Source organism: Bufo bufo, chromosome 1, assembly GCF_905171765.1.
Source record: "Bufo bufo chromosome 1, aBufBuf1.1, whole genome shotgun sequence".
Lineage (NCBI taxonomy): Eukaryota > Metazoa > Chordata > Amphibia > Anura > Bufonidae > Bufo > Bufo bufo.
In genome coordinates, this window is record NC_053389.1 from 288,622,568 (window position 1) to 288,644,312 (window position 21,745).

The 21,745-nt window shown below is 42.8% G+C and overlaps 1 protein-coding gene across 1 annotated transcript in view; it reads left to right on the forward strand.

Annotated features, from left to right (window-relative positions):
• FAT2 (FAT atypical cadherin 2) overlaps positions 1–21,745 on the forward strand; it is an 86,729-nt gene that overhangs the window by 38,259 nt on the left and 26,725 nt on the right. The window contains exons 4-7 of the mRNA XM_040440299.1: positions 17,370–17,431; positions 17,614–17,925; positions 18,371–18,581; positions 21,158–21,297. Of these exons, the coding sequence (XP_040296233.1) occupies positions 17,370–17,431; positions 17,614–17,925; positions 18,371–18,581; positions 21,158–21,297 (725 nt within the window). The remainder of the gene's footprint in view (positions 1–17,369; positions 17,432–17,613; positions 17,926–18,370; positions 18,582–21,157; positions 21,298–21,745) is intronic.

The window sequence follows — 21,745 nt, forward strand, 5'->3', positions numbered from 1 at the left end:
AGACATTGAGGTGATAGAAAACATATTTTAACAGGGGCATAACTATAGGGAGTGTGTTAGCTGCCTCTGGGCCCTGGGGCTTAAAGGGTCTGATGGCTGTTATAGCTAATGAATGTTGGCCCTGGTAGAGATTCTACATTGGTGCCCAGGAGCTTGAGGTTCTCCTCTGTATTTCTGCCTATTTTTGACTCTTGTATGAATCCTAATGACAGGGTGTGCATTCATCGTGCTTAATATTGTCATTGGAAAAATTTGACAAGCTTGTTGCCAAAAGTTCTCAAAAGTGAAGCCACTAGAGAAAATATGATACTTAAATAATTTTATATATTCAGTCATTAATGGTTGCACAGGACCACCACCAATCAACTGTTCGAGCAGGCAGCAATGTACGGCGGTGTGCTTGGTGAACAGAGAGAAGGCCGCGACACTCACAGGAGCACTGGTGCCTTCTCAAACAGCTGCTGGGCAGGGACCCCAGGTGTGGAACCCCCACCGATCAGGTGGATAGGTCATCAGTATTTAAATCTCAGAAAACCCTTTTCTCTGCGTAGCTTTAATTGGGACTGGGTTGGGATGAAACAGATGGCTGCTGGCAGCAAAGGCCAGTCTCAGCCATGGCCAAAGCTGTAAAGACCTATACAGTGCCAAAGGAAAATACAGAATAAGGCCTCATGCACACGACCGTGGTGTGTTTTGCGGTCCGCAAATCGCGGATCCGCAAAACACGGATAGCGTCCGTGTGCATTCCGCAATTTGCGGAACGGCACGGACAGCCTTTAATATAAATGCCTATTCTTGTCCGCAAAGCGGCCACGGAACGGAGCAACGGATGCGGACTGCTGTCCTCATCTTTTGCGGCCCCATTGAAGTCAATGGGTCCGCATCCGAGCCACCAAAACGGCGGCTCGCATGCGGACCAAAACAACGTCAGTGTGCATGAGGCCTAATAGTTATAAGGCTAGCCAAGTGGATGGAGGGTCTCGTCAGAAGCTAGACTAATGCTGTATTTACACGCCATAACTCGTCCTCATACGGTGGAGGTGATTGCTGCATGTAAATGCAGCTCTTCATCTCCACTAACAAGCAGGCAATTGATTAACTACTGTGAAGGGGTGCATTGAGGGCATAACTTTTGTGAAGGGGCTCAATGTGGGCATAACTACTATGAAGGGGCACAATGCGGGCATAACTACTGTGAAGGGGTGCATTGAGGGCATTACTACAGAAACGGGCCACAATGTAGGCATTACTACTATGACGGGGAGCAATGTGGGCATTACTACCATGACAGGGCACTATGTGGACATTACTACTGTGATGGGGTGCATTGAGGGCATAACTACTGTGAATGGGAACAATGTGGGCATAACTACTGTGAAAGGGCACGATGAGGGCATTACTACTGTGAGCAGGTACAATGTTTTAACGTGTGGGGGGTGCCAGAGACAGGACCCGCCCCGGGTGCCAAACACCTTAGGCACGCCACTGCGGGAAGGAACACTTCCTTCCCGACAATCGTTTGCTCATTGGCACGGTGTAAATACAGCGTAATTTGCCATGGTCATATATAGTTAATGCCATGCAAAGACAAAACAAGCCATAATGCAGAGAGAGGTGGCCCACTGCAGTCCAGTCCAGATAGAAAGGCACTAGTAGAGAATGGTAGGGTACATTTATTAGACAATAAGATGGCATTGAGTTACATATAAGAAAGATTTACACGACACAACAATGTCATCTTGATTTTTGATTGTTTAGCTGTAGCTAAATGTTTTTACCTCCACCCCTCCCAAACAGTAATGTATGACTGCCTAGCAACAAAATATTACTTTTATTGAAAAAGATAAGGAAGACAAGATGTGAAATGTACAAAGCTGAGCAATTAAAGTCATACAGAAGTGTTAGGCCCCTTTCACACGGGCGAGAATTCCATGCGGATGCGATGCGTGAGGTGAACGTTTTGCACCTGCACTGAATCCGGACCCATTCATTTCTATGAGGCTGTGCAGATGAGCTATTTTTTTTACGCATCACTTGTGCGTTGTGTGAAAATCGCAGCATGCTCTATATTGAGCGTTTTTCACGCAACGCAGGCCCAATAGAAGTGAATAGGGCTGCGTGAAAATCGCAAGCAAGTGCCGATGCGGTGCGATTTTCACGCATGGTTGCTAGGTGACGAGCGGGATGGGGACCCGATCTTTATTATTTTCCCTGATAATATGGTTATCAGGGAAAATAATAGCATTCTTAATACAGAATGCTAAGTAAATTAGGGGTGGAGGGGATAAAATAAAAAATTGAACTCACCTCATCCACTTGTTCGCGCAGCCCAGTTCGTCTTCTTTTTTGAGGACCTCGGAGGAAAAGGACCTTTGGTGACGTCACTTTGCTCATCACATAGTTCATCACCATGGTGATGTACCATGTGATGGACCATGTGATGAGCACAGTGACATCACCAGAGGTCCTTTTCCTCCCAGGTCATCAAAGAAGAAGAAAGAAGATGAGTGGCTGCGCGAACAAGTGGATGAGGTGAGTTAAATTTTATTATAATTTTTTTAACCCCTCCATCCCTAATTTACTTTTCTGTATTAAAAATGCTATTATTTTCCCGTATAACCATGTTATAAGGGAAAATAATAAAATCTACACAACACCGATCCCAAACCCGAACTTCTGTGAAGAAGTCCGGGTTCGGGTCTGGGTACCAAACGTGGCGATTTTTCTCACGCGCGTGCAAAACGCATTAAAACGCTTTGCACTCGCGCGGAAAAATTGTGCATTTTCCCGCAATGCACCTGCATCTTTTCCTGCAACGCATCCGCAACGCCCGTGTGAACCCAGCCCTATAATTGTAACTAGATAAGACTTGCCTAATGCAGAGAGCTAAAATACCAGTTGACCTACTGTATGTGCTTAGCTTTTTGTACCACCAGCTTGACATCTGCACCATACTGTATGATCCTTACATTATCATATACATGACTTAAAGGAACATAAATAGTACCAGTGTCCTTGGGTGCAATTTGGATGTGCAAGTCCAGCATCAAATGAGCTTTTCCCTGCTTAAAGGTGCATCTCCACTTAATAACACCCCACATGTGATATATTTTTTCAGAATAATAATAAACTAATTGTGATAGACGTGCACTGTGATATTATTTGGAACTAGGCTATCGGTTTATCACATCTAAATTCCACCTAGTTCATTCAAAATGGATATTGATTGGGTTAAAAAGATCATAAAAAAAAGTCCAAGTTTGGATGTTCTATCTTGGTCATATTATCATCACATTACATTTCTTTTAAATGGGCATTTCTTATTGTAAAATCTTGGATACGCCATAATATTATGATAGATGGGGGGCCAACATCTTGGACCCCTGCCAATGCTAAGAATGAAGAGACCTGGGTCCCTCTGACTTTTTGCTTGCACAAGGAACTGCAACAATTTGGTGGTAGAGGGAGGTAAGTAGAGAAGATAGTGGTAAGATTGTCTAATTATATATGCCAAGTCTAGCTGGCAGCATGGCCAGCAGCAGCTTGCTTCCAAGTGGTACAAAGGCATATTAAAATCTAACCATACCGATTGACATCTGCCATCAAGGACCACTCTGGGGACCCTAATACACATTAGATGTTAGGCCAATCATGCCAAATTTGGCAGATTTGGCCAAGTTTCATCTAATGTGTTATGCAGTCATTGCTTATAGGAGAAGTGTTGCCTACCTATTTGCCTTATTATTTTTAGGGAATTTAATGGTACAATCCCCCAATGTTATCTCTCAGTCATTCTAGGCCTCCAAAATATCTTATATTGTAGGATCTGCAAGACATGAGTGACAAGTCAAGGCTTCAAGAATCTCTTCTGCAATTTGTCAAGAATGCAGCAGCTAAAATTTCAGAATGATAGTTTACTGTTAGGAACATGACACAATGATGATAGTGGCAGGAAGGTGGGCAGAGGTAATTGCATCAATTCTGTCATACTCATAACTGATCCATCAGAAAATACCATGCTCTTTCTATCGGTATGCTCGAAAGACACAAAGCCTATTGTAAGGGATGAACCTGGATTTTCTGTGCTCTATTGTTTGCTTACAGTGGCAAAAAAGCCTCCTCTGAGTGAAAATGACAATTACTGCTGTGTTCTCTTCTCACTCTTGGACTTGTACGTAATTGAGGGAGGCGGCAGTTAAAATGTGTGTTTTAGAAACAAAAGCCTGAAGGATTTGTACGAGATGCAGAGTCTAATGACAGGTTGGGGCTTGTTTGGTACAAGGGTTAGAGTCTGCAGAGCACTACATGGGCTGCACTGAGAGCCTTACAAGGAGAGAAGATACATGTGGTGCCTGTAGCTCTGTATCTCTCCCGGGTTAGAGTGGCCCATCAGAGTACCTAAGTATCCTCTCTTGAGCCCAGAGTCTATTTCTTGAATCACAAAAAAGATTACAATGTGGTTAAAAGTGGGCATGGACACAATCTCTATAGATAGTAGGTGTTTTTTTATTAAGGCCCCTTTCACACGGGCGAGTATTCCGCGCGGATGCGATGCGTGAGGTGAACGCATTGCACCCGCACTGAATCATGACCCATTCATTTCTATGGGGCTGTGCACACGAGCGGTGATTTTCACGCATCACTTGTGCGTTGCTTGAAAATCGCAGCATGCTCCTCTTTGTGCGTTTTTCACGCAACGCAGGCCCCATAGAAATGAATGGGGTTGCATGAAAATCGCAGGCATCCGCAAGCAAGTGCATATGCGGTGCGATTTTCACGCACGGTTGCTAGGAGACGATCGGGATGGAGACTCGATCATTATTATTTTCCCTTATAACATGGTTATAAGGGAAAATAATAGCATTCTGAATACAGAATGCATAGTAAAATAGGGCTGGAGGGGTTAAAATAAAAAAATTAAACTCGCCTTAGTCCACTTGATCTCGCAGCCGGCATCTCTTCTGTCTCCTTCTTTGCTGATTGCAGGAAAAGGACCTGTGGTGACATCACTCCGGTCATCACATGATCCATCACATGATCGTTTACCATGGTGATGGATCATGTGATGGACCATGTGATGACCGGAGTGACGTCACCCCAGGTCTTTTTCCTGCAATCAGCAAAGAAGGAGACAGAAGAGATGCCGGCTGCGCAATCAAGTGGACTAAGGTGAGTTTAATTTTATTTTTATTTTTTTTAACCCCTCCAGCGCTATTTTACTATGCATTCTGTATTCAGAATGCTATTATTTTCCCTTATAACCATGTTATAAGGGAAAATAATACAATCTACAGAGCACCGATCCCAAGCCCGAACTTCTGTGAAGAAGTTCGGGTTTGGGTACCAAACATGCGCGATTTTTCTCACGCGAGTGCAAAACGCACAATGTTTTGCACTCGCCCGGAAAAATCGTGCATGTTCCCGCAACGCACCCGCACCTTTTCCCGCAACGCCCGTGTGAAAGAGGCCTAAGGTTGGGTTTGCACTTCAATTATTTGGTCAGTTGTTTCCATCAGTTATTGTGAGCCAAAACTAGGTGTGGGTCAAAAACACAGAACATGTGCAGATATTTTCATTATCCCTTATCTCTGTGGAGGCTTCACTACTGGTTTTGGCTCACAATCACTGATGGAAATAACTGACCAAATAACTGAAGTGTGAACTCTGAATATGGGGATTCATTTTCTTATTCTACATGGACTTCTTCAGAGTTAAATTGGAACCCTGATGGAGCATGACACATTTTTTTTTTACATTGTGGCACATAGAAAACATACAAAATACAGCCATACATTCAGTTTATATAGAGATTTGAAAACCTACAAAGCATAACATTACCGCTAGAGATGAGTGAATTTTTCAAAAATTCGTCCAGTTCACCGAATTTTTTGAAAAAATTTGGTTTGATCCGAATTTATTCGTGGCAAATTGCGTTAAAAATTTCTATTTTTCTCGGCTATTTCCTGGCTGCAGAGAGCCTTTATAGTGGTGTAGAACACTGTGCCTTGCAGTAACACTCATAGGGAGTCTGCTTTGGTAGTGAAATAATACTGTGAGTGAGTATGACATGCAGATGACAGGCGTCGCTCTTAGAATCACTGCACACTTCACTTATTTGGGCAGTCAAGTATGGACTCAGCCTTACAGGTCGATGTTAGCCCCAAGAATCGCACTCCTTTTACACCGTCGCCAGCTGATTCCACATAGATGTTATCAGAACCTGTTCTATTAAACGCTTATACAAGTAGAGCCCCCGACAGAGTAGAGAGGGTGTCAGCAGTAAGTTTGTGTTGATGTCACTGATTATTTTGCCCTTCCTCTTATCTGTCAGAACAATAACGCCCAAAAAACGCCCACTGTCTGTGGAGCAAACGAGGTGCAGAACAGCGTGACACCTCCATGCCCTGCACATGTGGTATGCTGGAGGGGCACTGTGAATTGTCCCTGCAGTGGAGGCTGAGGACACGGTGGAGTATGAGAAGGCAGAGTTGGACATTGTCGCAGGACCAACAGCGTGACAACGTGGAGGCAGAAGTAGTGTCACCTGGCCAAGTTGCAGGTGTGGCTGTGCAGGAACCACATTCACCCAGTGGGCCATAAAGGACATGTATTGTCCCTGACCGTAGTTACAGCTTCACACGTCGGTGCTGCCATACACTTTGGCAGACACCGACAGGCTCAAGGACTGGCTCACCTTCTGTTCTACATGCGTGTGCGTGGCTGGTACTGCCTTTTTGGCAAAAAAATGACAGCTTGGGACTCTCCACCTCGGCTCGGCACAAACCATCAGTTCTCTGAAAGGTGCAGAGTCCACCACTTGAAAAGGGAGTGCCTGCAGCACCAGCAACTTGGCCAGGAGCAGCAACTTGGCAATCGCTTCGGTGATCGATTGCTGACGGAATGAGTGATGAGGAGTAGAAGGATGAGGAGCAGGAGCATCAGGACCGGTAGATGATGGGAAGGACAGACAGCTCCCTTCGGCTGAGGTGGTGGAGCCTTGACTGCCTGAAATCGCAGGCCACTGGGCCACGCATCACCTTCTGCCCACAGATTCTACATATGACCATGTTCACCTCCTCCGGCGGCTTAACAAAAAACTGCCACACCGCTGAGTAGGTGATTTTACCCGAAACACTACGCACTGACTAACTGCTACCGCCACTGCCTCCATGAACCCGTGCACCGCTACTTCCCAGGCAGGTAGGCTCCTACGAAGTGGGTGGTCTACCCAGGGCACGTTTGGCTACTGACCTCCCACTGCTGTCACCCTGCTGACTCCCGGCCATGCTAGCTGCTTGCTGGCTCCGCCACTGCCTCACAGGCAAGCTGCTACCCTCTTCTCCCAAGCCACTCGGTCTGAACCGCGGGACACCACCACCTCTGGGCCCTTTGCGTTCTGCTGGACCGGACTCTCGGCAGATCCCCTGCGTTTGTCCGCCTTGTCTGGCGGTGTCTGCTTGTTGCCTCTCTTGCAAACGGGGCGGTTGCCCTCCTTCTGTTGTTTCGGTCTCCGATGCTTCCTGCCGCCCCCCTCCTTGGATCTTCGGTGTTGGCTGGGAACTGGTTACAGGTTTGAAGTTGGAAGTATTAAATATATGTTGCTTCGTGTCCTCCTCTGCCTCCATGTTTGACCCCACCTCCCCCATGCCCTGTGTAATTGTTTTCCCGATCTCCCCGCTTCGTCTATTCATTTTTAGGGAATATGGGACAGAAGGTAAAAATTTCTCAACTTTATGAAGTGTTACTTAAAGTACGATTTAATAATACACCTTCTCTGGGACAAAAGGCTTGGCAAACTGATTGTCCGGGAATTTCCCTTGAAGATTGGGATAATATATTGGCGAATTTAAGTTTAGTTTCTTATAATTTTAATCACGTTTTGGTTCAATTTAATATTTTGCACCAAATCTATATCACACCTTTATGGCTTAATAAATGTGGTTTAAGGGATACTTCTAATTGTCCATGGTGTGATTTATCTGGGTCAGATCACTTGCATATGTTTTAGTCATGTGTAGAGTTGAAACAATATGGGGGGCAATTTATAATATTATTATCCGGGAATTGAAAGTTGACATTCCGTTTACGGTGGAATGTTGGGTACTGAGTGACCTCACCTAGTTAGAATGTCCAAAATATAAAAGGATTCTTTTGATTAAAATAATGTTCTTGGCGAGACTTTTGTTTGCTAGGGTTGTGTTGGAAAGGACAGACAGGATTACTGGTTCTCAAAAAGCTTAGAATCAACATTGAAAAATATATGGCATCAGAGGTGTGTGAGGACGCCATCACAATAGGACGGGTACGCTATCCAGGGCAGATTGTATATGTGGGTGACATACAGAATATAACTAGGAAACAGGTAGAAGAATGGGGACAATTTGATCTGATAATTGGCGGCAGTCCTTGTAATGACTTATCTGTGGTTAACCCGCACCGGAAAGGCCTTTATGGTTATTCTCTCCACCTGGAGACGAATCCTGTCAAGATTGATGCAAGTGTGGTATCGGCTGTTCGTCGAGCCAGATACTTCTGGGGGAACCTGCCTGGCATGAACAGGCCTCTAGTAGCTACAGTCAATGAGAAGACAAAGCTTCAAGATTGCTTGGAGCCCAGAAGAGTCGCAAAGTTCATCAAGATTTAAACCATAACTACAAGCCCCCTGGTCTCTTCATCAGAGAAAACATCACGAGTTCCCAGTCATCATGGATGGGAAGGAGGACATCCTGTGGGGCACGGAGATGGAGAGGATCTTCGGATTCCCCCCGCTCTATACGGACGTCTCAGAAATGAACCGCTGCTCCAGACAGCAGCTCCTGGGAAGGTCATGGAGCGTCCCATTCATCCGGCATCTATTCGCCCCGCTGAAGGATTATTTTGAAAGTGTGCAGAAGCCACACGGGGCCCCCACACTGCAGATTTATCATGGAGACACTGGATTTTATAATATTACATTATTATATAAAGAGAAAAAAAATGAAGCCGCTTCGTCACCTGGCTACCAAGTGCGATCAGCTACATCATCATCATCATCGAGTATTGTCTGCACATCACTGATGTCCTCCTCAACTGTCTCTGGGTCAGGAGTCTGACCGCTCGAAACACCAGCTTCCACGCCACTCTCCTCATCACTACTTGCCCGCCTAGTAGAGGAAGCGGCAGATGTCTCCTCCACATCTTGGCTGGCCAGTAGCTGCTGACTGTCTTCTAGTAGCTCGTCCTAACTGTATAGTGGAGCTGAGCCTACAGCATACAATACTTCTCTGGCTGAGGGAACAGAAAAGGACAGAGGCAGGTTGAGGAAAGGTTAGGGCACAGGGCCTGCTCCCGGGCCGTGCCAACTAAGGCTACTTTCACACCTGCGTTAGGTGCAGATCCGTCTGGTATCTGCACAGACGGATCCGCACCTATACTGCAAACCCTTATGTCCGTTCAGAACGGATCCGTTAAGCATTACCATGAAAAAAAAATATTTTGAATTCATTGAAAGTCAATGGGAGGCGGATCCGTTTTCAATTGCACCATATTGTGTCAGTGAAAACAGATCCGTCCCCATTGACTTACATTGTAAGTCAGGACGGATCCGTTTGGTTCCACATCGTCAGGCGGACATCAAAACGCTGCAAGCGTTTTGGTGTCCGCCTACAGATCAGAATGGAGGCTGAACGGAGGCAAACTGATGCATTCTGAACGGATCCTTATCCATTCAGAATGCATTGGGGCTGAACTGATCCGTTTTGGGCCGCTTGTGAGAGCCCTGAAACGGATCTCACAAGCGGACCCAGAAACGCCAGTGTGAAAGTAGCCTAAGCGTCGTGTCAGAGGAACCTACCGACTCTTGGCTGGGGGTGTCTGATGTCACTTGGAACGAAGTGGATGACCGAGTCAACCATTCAAGAACCGCTGGGTTGCTGGTCAAGACCCGACCGCTAGATGACACCGGGAGCTCAGGCCTCTCGCTGCGACCTCTGCTGCCACGCCCCCTTACTCTGCTGCGACCTGTGCATGCGCCAGAAACATTTAGCCCTCTGCCATTCCCCTGTGCAGTGCCTGGCACTTCTCTGTCTTAAATACTGTTATATAAAATAAATAAATAAAAAGGAAATTAAAATACCCCAAAAAACTCTGTAATTTTCTCACTTCAGCACACAACGGCTAATAAGCCCTTTTTTTTTTTTACCACTAATACACGCCAAAAAGGGCTTTAGAACATTTAACTGCACCACTGAACGGTAAATATATTTTTTCTTTTTCCACTTATACACGCCACAAAAGGGCTTTAGAACATATAACTGCACCGCTGAACGGCAAATATGTTACTTTTGCCACTAATACACGACAAAAAGGGCTGTAATTTTCGCACTTCACCACACAGCGGCTAATAAGCCCTTTTTTCCCCACTAATACAAGCGAAAAAATGCTTTAGAACATATAACTGCACCGTACAAGGGCAAATAAGACGTAGAAATATCTCCTTGTAATAAACCCTGTTAATGCCTGTATCAAACAGCACTTGCACCCTAATAAGAACGTTTTGCTGGAATTACAGAGCTGAATAATAGCAATTTGGATCCCCAGTCAGTGCAGCAAGGTGTAATAGGATTGTTCCTATTACCCAGGCTGTAACCTCCCCAACTGAACGCTGTTCTACATAAATGCTGTGGAATGATTCCTCCCTATCCTTTCCCTACACCTTGAATAATCTTTCCCTGAACTTGTAAATCTTTTAGCACAATGAAGTCTTTACTAGCACTGTCCCTAGCGCCTACTGACGTCTCTCCCTGCACTAAGTACACTGGTAAATGGCAGAATCTAAGATGGCTGACACTATTTATAGGGCTGTGACATCACAGGGCTGGCTGGCTGCTGATTGACTGCATGCATGGCATTATGGGTGATCCCGCCTTCCCAGAGTTCCTTTCTCCATGTCCTTACACAAGCAGCAGCCATTTTAGGAAAAAATGTGATTCGTTACCATCAAGCGCGAGAAAATTCGGCTTCGGTGCAAATCGAATTTTTCCTGAAATTTGGATCGAATTCCACTTTGTCAGCTTCGATTCGCTCATCTCTAATTACCACCAAATTATACAGTACCTCTTTTATGAAACCATAATATACTCATATGCATGAGCCATAAAAATGTTCACACTCACAGATATTTAACGTAAATTTAACAGTTTCCTGCCTGGATTGGTCACCTTAAGGGAAACTTTGGTAAATAGCTAAGTTTTATCTTACAATCCTAAATATTGAAATTGTAACACCAAGAAGGAATTATAGAATTATTAGAATCATGGAATTATAGAAATCACAAGATGGAAAGACATGTTAATGATATAAAATGATTTAAAAAAAACTGGAAACAAAATATTCAAAACATCTTGATTTATTCAGTATTGAGTATGAGCGCCACGCGCAGAAATACACACACTTGCACAACTTAACATGTTATCAGTTGATATCCCAGATGTGCTCGATGCAAGACAAGTCTGTAGATGCTGCAGGCCATGGTAGGCACGTTTAGGTCATGCAGGCTGCTCACAGTACCACAAGCAATATGCAGCCTGGCATTGTCCTGTTATAAAATGGGCCCTGGGATACTTTGGAGAAATGGCTGTACCACTGGTTCCACTACCAAATCAATGTTAGTGTACCTTAAATGAAGACAATAGGGGTACAGCTACTGTACATTATGCTACCCCCATAGTTCCAGGAGTAGGACTAGTGTGTCATTTTCTTGTGAAGTCCTCTGCTCATGTGTTCTCCAGACTAATCGCTGGCTATCATTGCATTCGAGACATAAGCGAGACCCATCATTGAAGAGCATAGACCTCCATTTCAGCCTCCATTGCCATTTTGCTGTGCACCATAATAGACTGTAGCTGGACATCTGTCTTGTAGCTCAATGCCGTGCAAACAACTTCTGACAGTTTGTATAGACACTGTTTGCCACCCTAGGTTTGGGACATCCAGTTTCACTTGTAGTACAGAATGGATCACCACATTCCACTCTTCTAATCAAACAATCCGTCCATACAGAGGTGCACTTCTGACTGTCATTCCAGTCCACTGTTCTCCCAACCACCAGGACACACAACATTGAGTGATAAACCAAAGTCTCTCAAGGTTCTGTCCCTTTCAGTTTGCAACAAGTGGTGATAACTGGCACATTGACAAACAGAAGGCATCAAGCAGTCATCCCGTATGACTTTATCAGATTTTTTTAGGTCTCGTGGCCCCATAGCAACTTAGCTTTAAATCTAGCTGTTATGCCCCTCCTATATGACCCATATTGGAGCTAGGTGCTTGAAATTTAATAATCTGCTACTTTCTCAATTTGTATAACCTTACAGTTTGTCCTACTTGGTGTTATAATTTCAACGTTTAGCACTATAACACATAACATTATGAATACATTGTATATTGACAACTGCTGAACATATGCCCTGTAAAGCCTCTATTTGAGGCCTTTGAGGCCTTTCTTTTAACTGGTGATAATATTTACCATGTACTGTAGTTGTCTAATTTAAAAGCTCTTTGACAGTCACAAGCTCAATTGACTGGTTAGGTCACCCTTTAAAGTGACAGCACACTTGCTGTACAGAATGTATCTTATAAAACCATAGTTCACATTGGCCAGCAAGGCCTCTACAGAGATTGTTAGCTGGGGTTTAAAGGGGTTTAAAGGGATTAGGAAAATGACTATGATTTTCTTTTCCCAGAAACTGTGCCACTTTTGTCTATTGGCTGAGTAAGGTATTTCCAGCTCAGCCTTATATACTGTATTTGTCCATGGTATGTTGCTGTGTATGTTGATGCAGCTTATCTACATTGAAGTCAATGGAAACGACCCATATCAATTTCACATGCAATGTTAAAGGGTTATCTAACCTTAAAATGTATCGCCTGTCTTTAGGATATTAGATTGGTAAGGGTCTGACTCTCAACAACCCCACTGATTAGCTGTTTAAAGGGCCATGGTGCTCATGTGGATGCTGAAGACTCTTCATTGTTTACATCAGTCCCAGGGGCTTTGCTAGTTTAAAACATTCAGGGCTTGGGCCCCTGATGTTTTGACCCAGGCCCTGAATGTCCTACCTGCCAGATAGATACAACTGTATTGCATGCCCTGCAAGAGCTGAAGGACCTGTGATGACATCACAGTCCATGTGATCAGTTCTTAATGCACTAGCTGAAAAGGACCTGCGATGATGTCACCATGATGTGACCAGTGCAGGAGAGGATGGCTCAGCAGTGAAGAGAAGTCCTCGGAAGAAGCTGTGGTGAGGTCTGTACATGAGGAGAGGTAAGTGAAGGGGTAGATCACTCAGTGTGAAAGGCAGAGCAATGTTGGGAGTTGTAGTTATTTAACTGGGACTGTATGTTAGGGCTGAAGGGAGGAAAGTTATTTACATGGGACAGTGGGTGGAGTGATGTTATTTACACGGGACTGAAAGTTGAGGGGGGTGATGTTATTTACATAGGAACGCATGTTGGATGTGGCTGTGGGCGGGCGTAATATTATTTTTATGGGACTGAATGTTGAGGGGTAATACTATTTACATGGGACTGCATGTTGGATGTGGCTGGGGAGGGAGGTGATTTTTATTTACATGGGAATGTATGTTGAAGGTGTCGGGGGGTGATGTTATTTAGATGGGACTGAATATTAAGGGGGTGATGTTATTTACATGGGACTGTAGGTTGAAGGCAGCTGGGGAGGGGGTGATGTTATATACATGGGACTGTAGGTTGAAGGCAGCTGGGGAGGGGGTGAAGTAATTTACGTGGGACTGTATATTGGAGGGGGCAGGAGAGATGGTGTGATGTTATTTACATAGGACTATATTTTGAAGGGGTTTGTAGATAGAGAGGGATGTTATTTATATGGGACTGTGTATTGGAGGGGGCTGGAGAGATGGTGTGATGTTATTTACATGGGACTCTGTGGTGGAAGGGCTGAGGAATTATAATTTCTGAGGACAGTAAACGGAGGAATATAACTACAGGGGGCACTGCAGGGAGCATTAAAAATACTGGGAGCACTTCAGGGCGAGCATTATAACAGTAGGGGGCGATATAAATACTGGGGGCACTGTGGGAACATTATAACAGTAGGGGGTGATATAAATACTGGGGCACTTCAGGGTGATCATTATAACAGTAGGGGGCATTATAAATACTGGGGACATTAGGCGTTCTCATTACTACTGGGGGCTCTATAGGAGGGACTTATAGATCCACATTATTTCTACTAAGAGCACTATCGGGGGCCTTATTACTACTGAGGGGTCTGTAGAGAGCTTTATTACCACTGGGGGAACAATAGGGGGTCTTATGTCTACTGGGGGTTCTGTAAGGGCATTATTAATACTGGAGGGCTGTTCTACTAATGGAGGCACTCTTGGGGAGCACTATCACTGTTGGAGGCACTGTAGGGGGCAGTATTACTAATGAGGGCATTCTAGAAGGAAATTACTATTGGGACTATGAGGAGTACTATTACTATGGGGGGCGCTCATTTTCCTTCAGAATAGTATTTGGGGGTATTGGGGGGTACAGCGAGCAGCAGGATAACACAGTGGGGACTCCAGGTTGGGAGATGATAATAGAAATGTTAGGAAGCTAAGATGTCCGTGTGTGACACTGTACAGAGATGAGGCACGGCTGAGAGAAGTTGTACGGACCAAATGGAGAAGATGATGACAGAGAGGATCTACATCAGAGAAGACGTTACCTGGGAGGCACTGGATGTGAGCGGTACGTGCTGCTGTATAGTAAGTACAGCAAAATGTCTTCAGTGCTAGTGTTTTCCGGGGGAAGGGGGTTTGGTTGGGGGAGTGCGTTTGGTTGACTCAGAGAATTGGGCCATATGCATTGGGGCTTGGGCCCCAGATCTTTTGAGACCCTAGCAATGCCCAGACTGTACTTATAGTAGCAACAGTGCAGAGTTACACAGCTTTGTCCCATTCACTTATAGACCCCTATTGATATTAATAGTCTATCCAAAGGATCGGGCATCAATTATAAAAGGCTGGACAACCCCTTTAAAAGTTACATCATTAGACACCCATGCATGATGACAATATAAAGTGGGTAATATAATTGCACTTTATGTATTGACCATGAAAAGACAGAAAAACTGTACAACTTTAATTGGATCAAGGAGTCTTCTGGTCTAGTTCTTAGCAAGCAACTAACCATGGGGCCCCATAACAAGACGTGACCACCTTCAACAGTGAGCTCAGAGCATGAAAAGCTCATGATTATTATTGTCTTCATTTCTGCCGTGTCTTTTCCCCAATGCACAGGAATATCTTACAAAGGGATGTCATAATACAGGGACAAAGCTCACAGTGTTGTTACATCATAGAGATAATACAGATAGTGATATATCTAAGGAATAACTCATAAATTCTCAACATAGGAATAAGAAGCATAGTGATGTCACAGTGGTGGGAAATTATGTACAATGAGATCTCGTCATAGAGATAATTCACACAGTGTTAAATTTATCTAGTAATGTTACGGCTAAGCAGCTATATAAACAGTGATGTCACAGTACTGCAAAAATGCACATAGTGATGTCACAGTAAAGGAATTATGCCAATAGTGCACATAGTGGTCACAGTGATATCACAGCACAGAACAAAAAACTGTGATGTTACAATGCAACAACAATGATGTCACAGTACAGGGATAATACAGTGATGTTACAGCACTGGAATATTCCAAAAAGTGACTGTGAAGAAGGGGCATAATGCACACAATATGGGGCTTCATTGTTTGTGGTGGGCTTGAACATGAATAGCGGATGCTATCTACAGTAGTTCTGTATGCCGTTAACCTACGGCTACCATAACAAAATTCATAAAAACGCAATTAGCAGATGTTTAATCCAAGTAAATGCAAACCTCTTAAAGAGGCAGAAGTAGACAAGAGGTTACATGTTTAACATAAATAGCTGTACAAAGTAAATAATTTCACACAACATATAAAGTGTGGAACCTACAGTGAATTGGTGCCAACATTTTTGATGGTTCCTTTGTGAAGGAGAATATTTGGGGTTAGGCAAAGCTATTTTCTGCTTGTCTGCACCCAGCACCTACAGACTATTTATTTGTAATAGTAAACATTATACCATGGGGAACTTTTTTCAAGTTGGCATTGATAGCCTATCCTGTATGAAGTAGGTTAAGCCCTAAAATTCCTGGCTTTCTTTCACACAGATAAACAGCCCAACAACCTTTGGTGAAAGGTTCTGCTTAACAAATAACAATACCCAGCTGATCCTTCTTCTGCCTGTCCCAACACGAGTTGCACGCTAACAATGCTGAGCAGCTATTCACCATTGCTGTAGGCTCAATGCTCCCCTCCCACACAGCTGTGTCCTTTCAAGACTGTGTAATGTACCTGTACATAAAGGAAGAACAGCTTGTGTAGACTTTCTTTACGGACGACCTCTATTTCCCAATCTAGGAGCAATTAACATGGAGCTGGACAACTACCATTAAGTCTTTCGAAACTGGAACTTGTACCCTCAATCAAATTTAAGATTGTAAATTATTGTTTAGAAAGTTCATGGTCATTAGATGAAAAAATCTAAATATTCTATGTGTTATTAGTCATCTCTTAATAGTATTTTTCAATGTGTTCTATTATGACTATTGTCATTTGTAGCGCTGACATACCAACCACCATAGGATGTGATATGTATCAGTATTCTTACCACTGTGGTACGTGCAGACACTATGAAGGGTTCAGTTGAGGTTTACCACATGCAAATACATAATCAATCTCCTAAATGGTATCCTTGGCAACAGACTACAAACTGACAGCTTGTAGTCTGATGATAAGGAGCTAGTGAAAATTTAGGTAGCATGCCGCATTTTAGAGCCATGGCCTTTAACCACTCAAGCTGTTGTGGAACAAAAAATTCATCAAGGCTATGTATGTCTAGACATTCTGGCAGTTTCACAACAGCTAAAGCTATAAGTTAGAAACCATTGTCTTATATACCCCTTTTTCACTGCATAGTACCAGCTCTACCGTTCTCTGGTTGGTTTTGGTACCAGATAGTTTGATTTGTGACAATTCGTTAAGACCAATCACTAGTCAGCAGAGTGGTCATGTGTCCTACATGGTACTTGCTTGGCTCACTTGGAACTTCCTGAGATGGGGTTCGAAAAACTACCAGGTACCAGGTGCTATCTGCAAAATGGTCTAGTGAAAAAATCCATCTGAGCTGGTTCCATGCAGTGGAAAAGAGTTTTCAGGTAACTTTATGTTTTATTCATAAAAATTGTCAGGTTACAATTAAAGGTGGTATCATAAAGCTTTAACACAAGATTTTATAATTATCTTTTTAGGTTTAATTTCTACAACTGAGAAACAGCTAGACCGAGAAAATCGTGAAGAACACATTCTTGAGGTAGGACATTGGTTGGGCTTACATAATATTCTAATGTGCGGTCAGTAAAATAATGTACACTCTGATATTTATATGAGCCCTGTTTTTAAGTAAATTTATGTGGATTTTTTAAATGTTATAATTCGCTTTATAAATTTATATCATAGGTTTGGATTATAATCAATATGCTGCCTTTCCCACAGGTCACAGTGTCGGACAATGGGGTGCCTACTCTTCAGTCCTTCTCTCGTGTTGTCATAAACGTTTTAGATGTAAATGACAATACTCCAACATTCTCCCAGAAACTGTTCACTGTACAGCTTCCAGAACGTGTTACCTCGTCCCAACCTTCTCCCATCTACAGACTTATAGCTATGGACCGAGACCAAGGAATTAATGGCCAAGTGACATACAGTATTCTGGAACAAAATGAAGAAAAATTTATTATCAACTCCAACACTGGTGTCATCTCATCTGCTGCTTCATTTCCATTTGGAGAGTATAACATATTGACGGTAAGTTAGGGAATCTTGAGAAACATACAGTGTTGGTCTGTCAAATGCATTTTTTACCTCCAACAAAATATCATATTAGGAATCACTTCTTCTTAGACCCTATAATTATCCATCTGAAATGCAAATACAGCAAAGAACACTGACCTGTCATAGGCTTGGAGAAAGATGCATTTAATGGTTTATGGCTGTTTCATTTACCATATTTTAGAGAGCTTGAACTAAATTGGAAAAACAAATCTCAGTGACTTGTGGATGGTATTGAGCTCCATTCTCCATTGCAATACCAGACACAACCCATACACAGGTCTGACACTATTTCATAAAAAAAATCGAATCATAAAACAAATAATTTTATCATTCAATTTCCTGGAATTGACCACATGAATTTTGTCAGGATGTATAGCACCAATGTTTCAAAGTTGAATATTTTTGTTAAATTGTCTAGGTAAAAGCTACAGATGGTGGTAATCCCTCTCGATCTTCCACTGTGAGATTACATGTACAGTGGATCAAAAATCCAGGACCTTCAGATGAATCACTAGCATTTGATGAGCCACAATTTGCTTTTGAAGTTATGGAAACCGATCCTGTGAACCATATGTTGGGGCTCATCAGTACAGAGCCGATGTACAGTCAATGTTGGTTTGATATAACAGGTAAAGTTCACCTTTTTTAACTTAGTATAAAATCCATGAAGATGGCTTTTTTGTGGCTTCCATAGATTTCAGTTAAATTTAATGGATTCATTTATATGTCTAAAATGATATACACTGGAATTTGGAGCTCATTGAAGGTAAAGCTGTTGCATGTAGCTTGTACATAATCTTGTGGAATTCCTACAATTTCATATTACGAAGCCATGCGCAGTTCATGTGCCACCAGCAGCGTAACTTAAAACTCCTGGGCCCCAGTGCAAAAATCTGTGACAGGGCCACACCTGCCATACAACATTTATGGTACTTGTGTCTGCTTCAGGAGCTGCAGGGCCTGAGTGCAATTGCTACTCACCTCTGAATCCCTTATAGCTACACCCCTGTTGCTTTTAGGGGAGCATGTTATGGAACATGCCATGATTTTTCCTATGTATGTATGTGTGCATGTATTCATACAGTACATATATGCAATAAGTGTCACACATTTACAGTATGAGTCCATAAAGTTCGGTGTGTGATGAATTAGGGATCCACAGAACAACTACAGTCAGGTCCATAAATATTGGGACATCTACACAATTCTAACATTTTTGGCTCTATACACCACCACAATGGAATTGAAATGAAATGAACTAGATGTGCTTTAACTGCAGACTGTCAGCTTTAATTTGAGGGTATTTACATCCAAATAAGGTGAACGGTGTAGGAATTACAACAGTATTCATATGTACCTCCCACTTGTTAAGGGACCAAAAGTAATGGGACAGAATAATAATCATAAGTCAAACTTTCACTTTTTAATACTTGGTTGCAAATCCTTTGCAGTCAATTACAGCCTGAAGTCTGGAACGCATAGACATCACCAGACGCTGGGTTTCATCCCTGCTGATGCTCTGCCAGGCCTCTACTGCAACTGTCTTCAGTTCCTGCTTGTTCTTGGGGCATTTTCCCTTCAGTTTTGTCTTCAGCAAGTCAAATGCATGCTCAATCGGATTCAGGTCAGGTGATTTACTTGGCCATTGCATAATATTCCACTTCTTTCCCTTAAAAAAACTCTTTGGTTGCTTTTGCAGTATGATTTGGGTCATTGTCCATCTGCACTGTGAAGCACCGTCCAATGAGTTCTGAAGCATTTGGCTGAATATGAGCAAATAATATTGCCCGAAACACTTCAGAATTCATCCTGCTGCTTTTGTCAGCAGTCACATCATCAATAAATACAAGAGAACCAGTTCCATTGACAGCCATACATGCCCACGCCATGACACTACCACCACCATGCTTCACTGATGAGGTGGTATGCTTAGGATCATGAGCAGTTCCTTTCCTTCTCCATACTCTTCTCTTCCCATCACTCTGGTACAAGTCGATCTTGGTCTCATCTGTCCATAGGATGTTGTTCCAGAACTGTGAAGGCTTTTTTAGATGTCGTTTGGCAAACTCTAATCTGACCTTCCTGTTTTGAGGCTCACCAATAGTTTACATCTTGTGGTGAACCCTCTGTATTAACTCTGGTGAAGTCTTCTCTTGATTGTTGACTTTGACACACATACACCTACCACCTGGAGAGTGTTCTTGATCTAGCCAACTATTGTGAAGGGTGTTTTCTTCACCAGGGAAAGAATTCTTCGGTCATCCACCACAGTTATTTTCCGTGGTCTTCCGGGTCTTTTGGTGTTGCTGAGCTCACCGGTGCGTTCCTTATTTTTAAGAATGTTCCAAACAGTTATTTTGGCCACGCCTAATGTTTTTGCTATCTCTCTGATGGGTTTGTTTTGTTTTTTTCAGCCTAATAATGACTTGCTTCACTGATAGTGATAGCTCTTTGGATCTCATCTTAAGAGTTGACAGCAACAGATTCCAAATGCAAATAGCACACTTGAAATGAACTCTGAGTCGTTTATCTGCTCATTGTAATTGGAATAATAAGGGAATAACACACACCTGGCCATAGAACAGCTGAGAAGCAAATTGTCCCATTACTTTTGGTCCCTTAACAAGTGGGAGGCACATATGCAAACTGTTATAATTCCTACACCGTTTACCTGATTTGGATGTAAATACCCTCAAATTAAAGCTGACAGTCTTCAGTTAAAGCACATCTTGTTCGTTTCAAATCCATTGTGGTGGTGTATAGAGCAAAGAAATGTTAGAATTGTGTCGATGTCCCAATATTTATGGACCTGACTGTATATTTATGGTATTATGCATTAATCAGTGCAGTTGTCATCTCAGTGCAGTTGTCATCTCAGTTCTACTCACTACTCAGTTCTGCTCACTGGTCTTTGGGGTCTAATTTATTTGCATGTTCCAAGACATTTACTTCTAAATTGGTCTAATCAGCTCTCAACCTATGACATGTATACAACCTAAAGAGTCATATCACTGGTATAATTTGAGATAATAACAAAACTAAGTGTATGACTTGATTTTTATGGACATAGCAAGAATGAACTTGCAAACATGAAGCACAAATACCTACACATGATTCCTTAAAACCAGTATAGAAATGTGATATACATCTTCCTCAGAAGAAGCTCAATAGGACAACTAACATTTGTTCCAATTTCTGTTTCAAGGAGGCAACAATGACCTAGACTTTGACATCGACAAGAGCACAAGTGGTTTGCTCATTGCTCAGCCTTTGCAGTCAAGAAGAAAATCATTCTATAACCTTACTGTACAGGTTACAGATGGTTCCCGTTCAATAAGCACCCAGGTAATCTTTTATTATGTCATTTTATATTGTTGTATATAGTCTCCAGCTTTACTACTACTAAAAACCTCAACATACAGTAAAGATGAAACAGTTGCATTATTTTGCTTTGTTATTATCAAATACTAGTTATACATGACCAAATCCTGCCGGTTCCTAGTAGGAGTTGTCTATGATCACCTTCCAACCACATTTTCAAGCATACCTGATAATCATGTTAGAAGACTATTTCAGACATTTCATACATCCTACAGTACTGGTCTAAATCCTTAAAACAGCAGTCATATGAAAATATGCTTGGCCAGGTCCTTACTATCTTGCACCAAGCCAACAGGCTTAGCCATAGCAATGACCTTGTATCGGAAGATACACAAACTGGCACTCTGTAGCAATATATGGATGTAGTAATAGTCCCAGTTGAAAATGTGATGGACCAATTCAAATTCTAAAG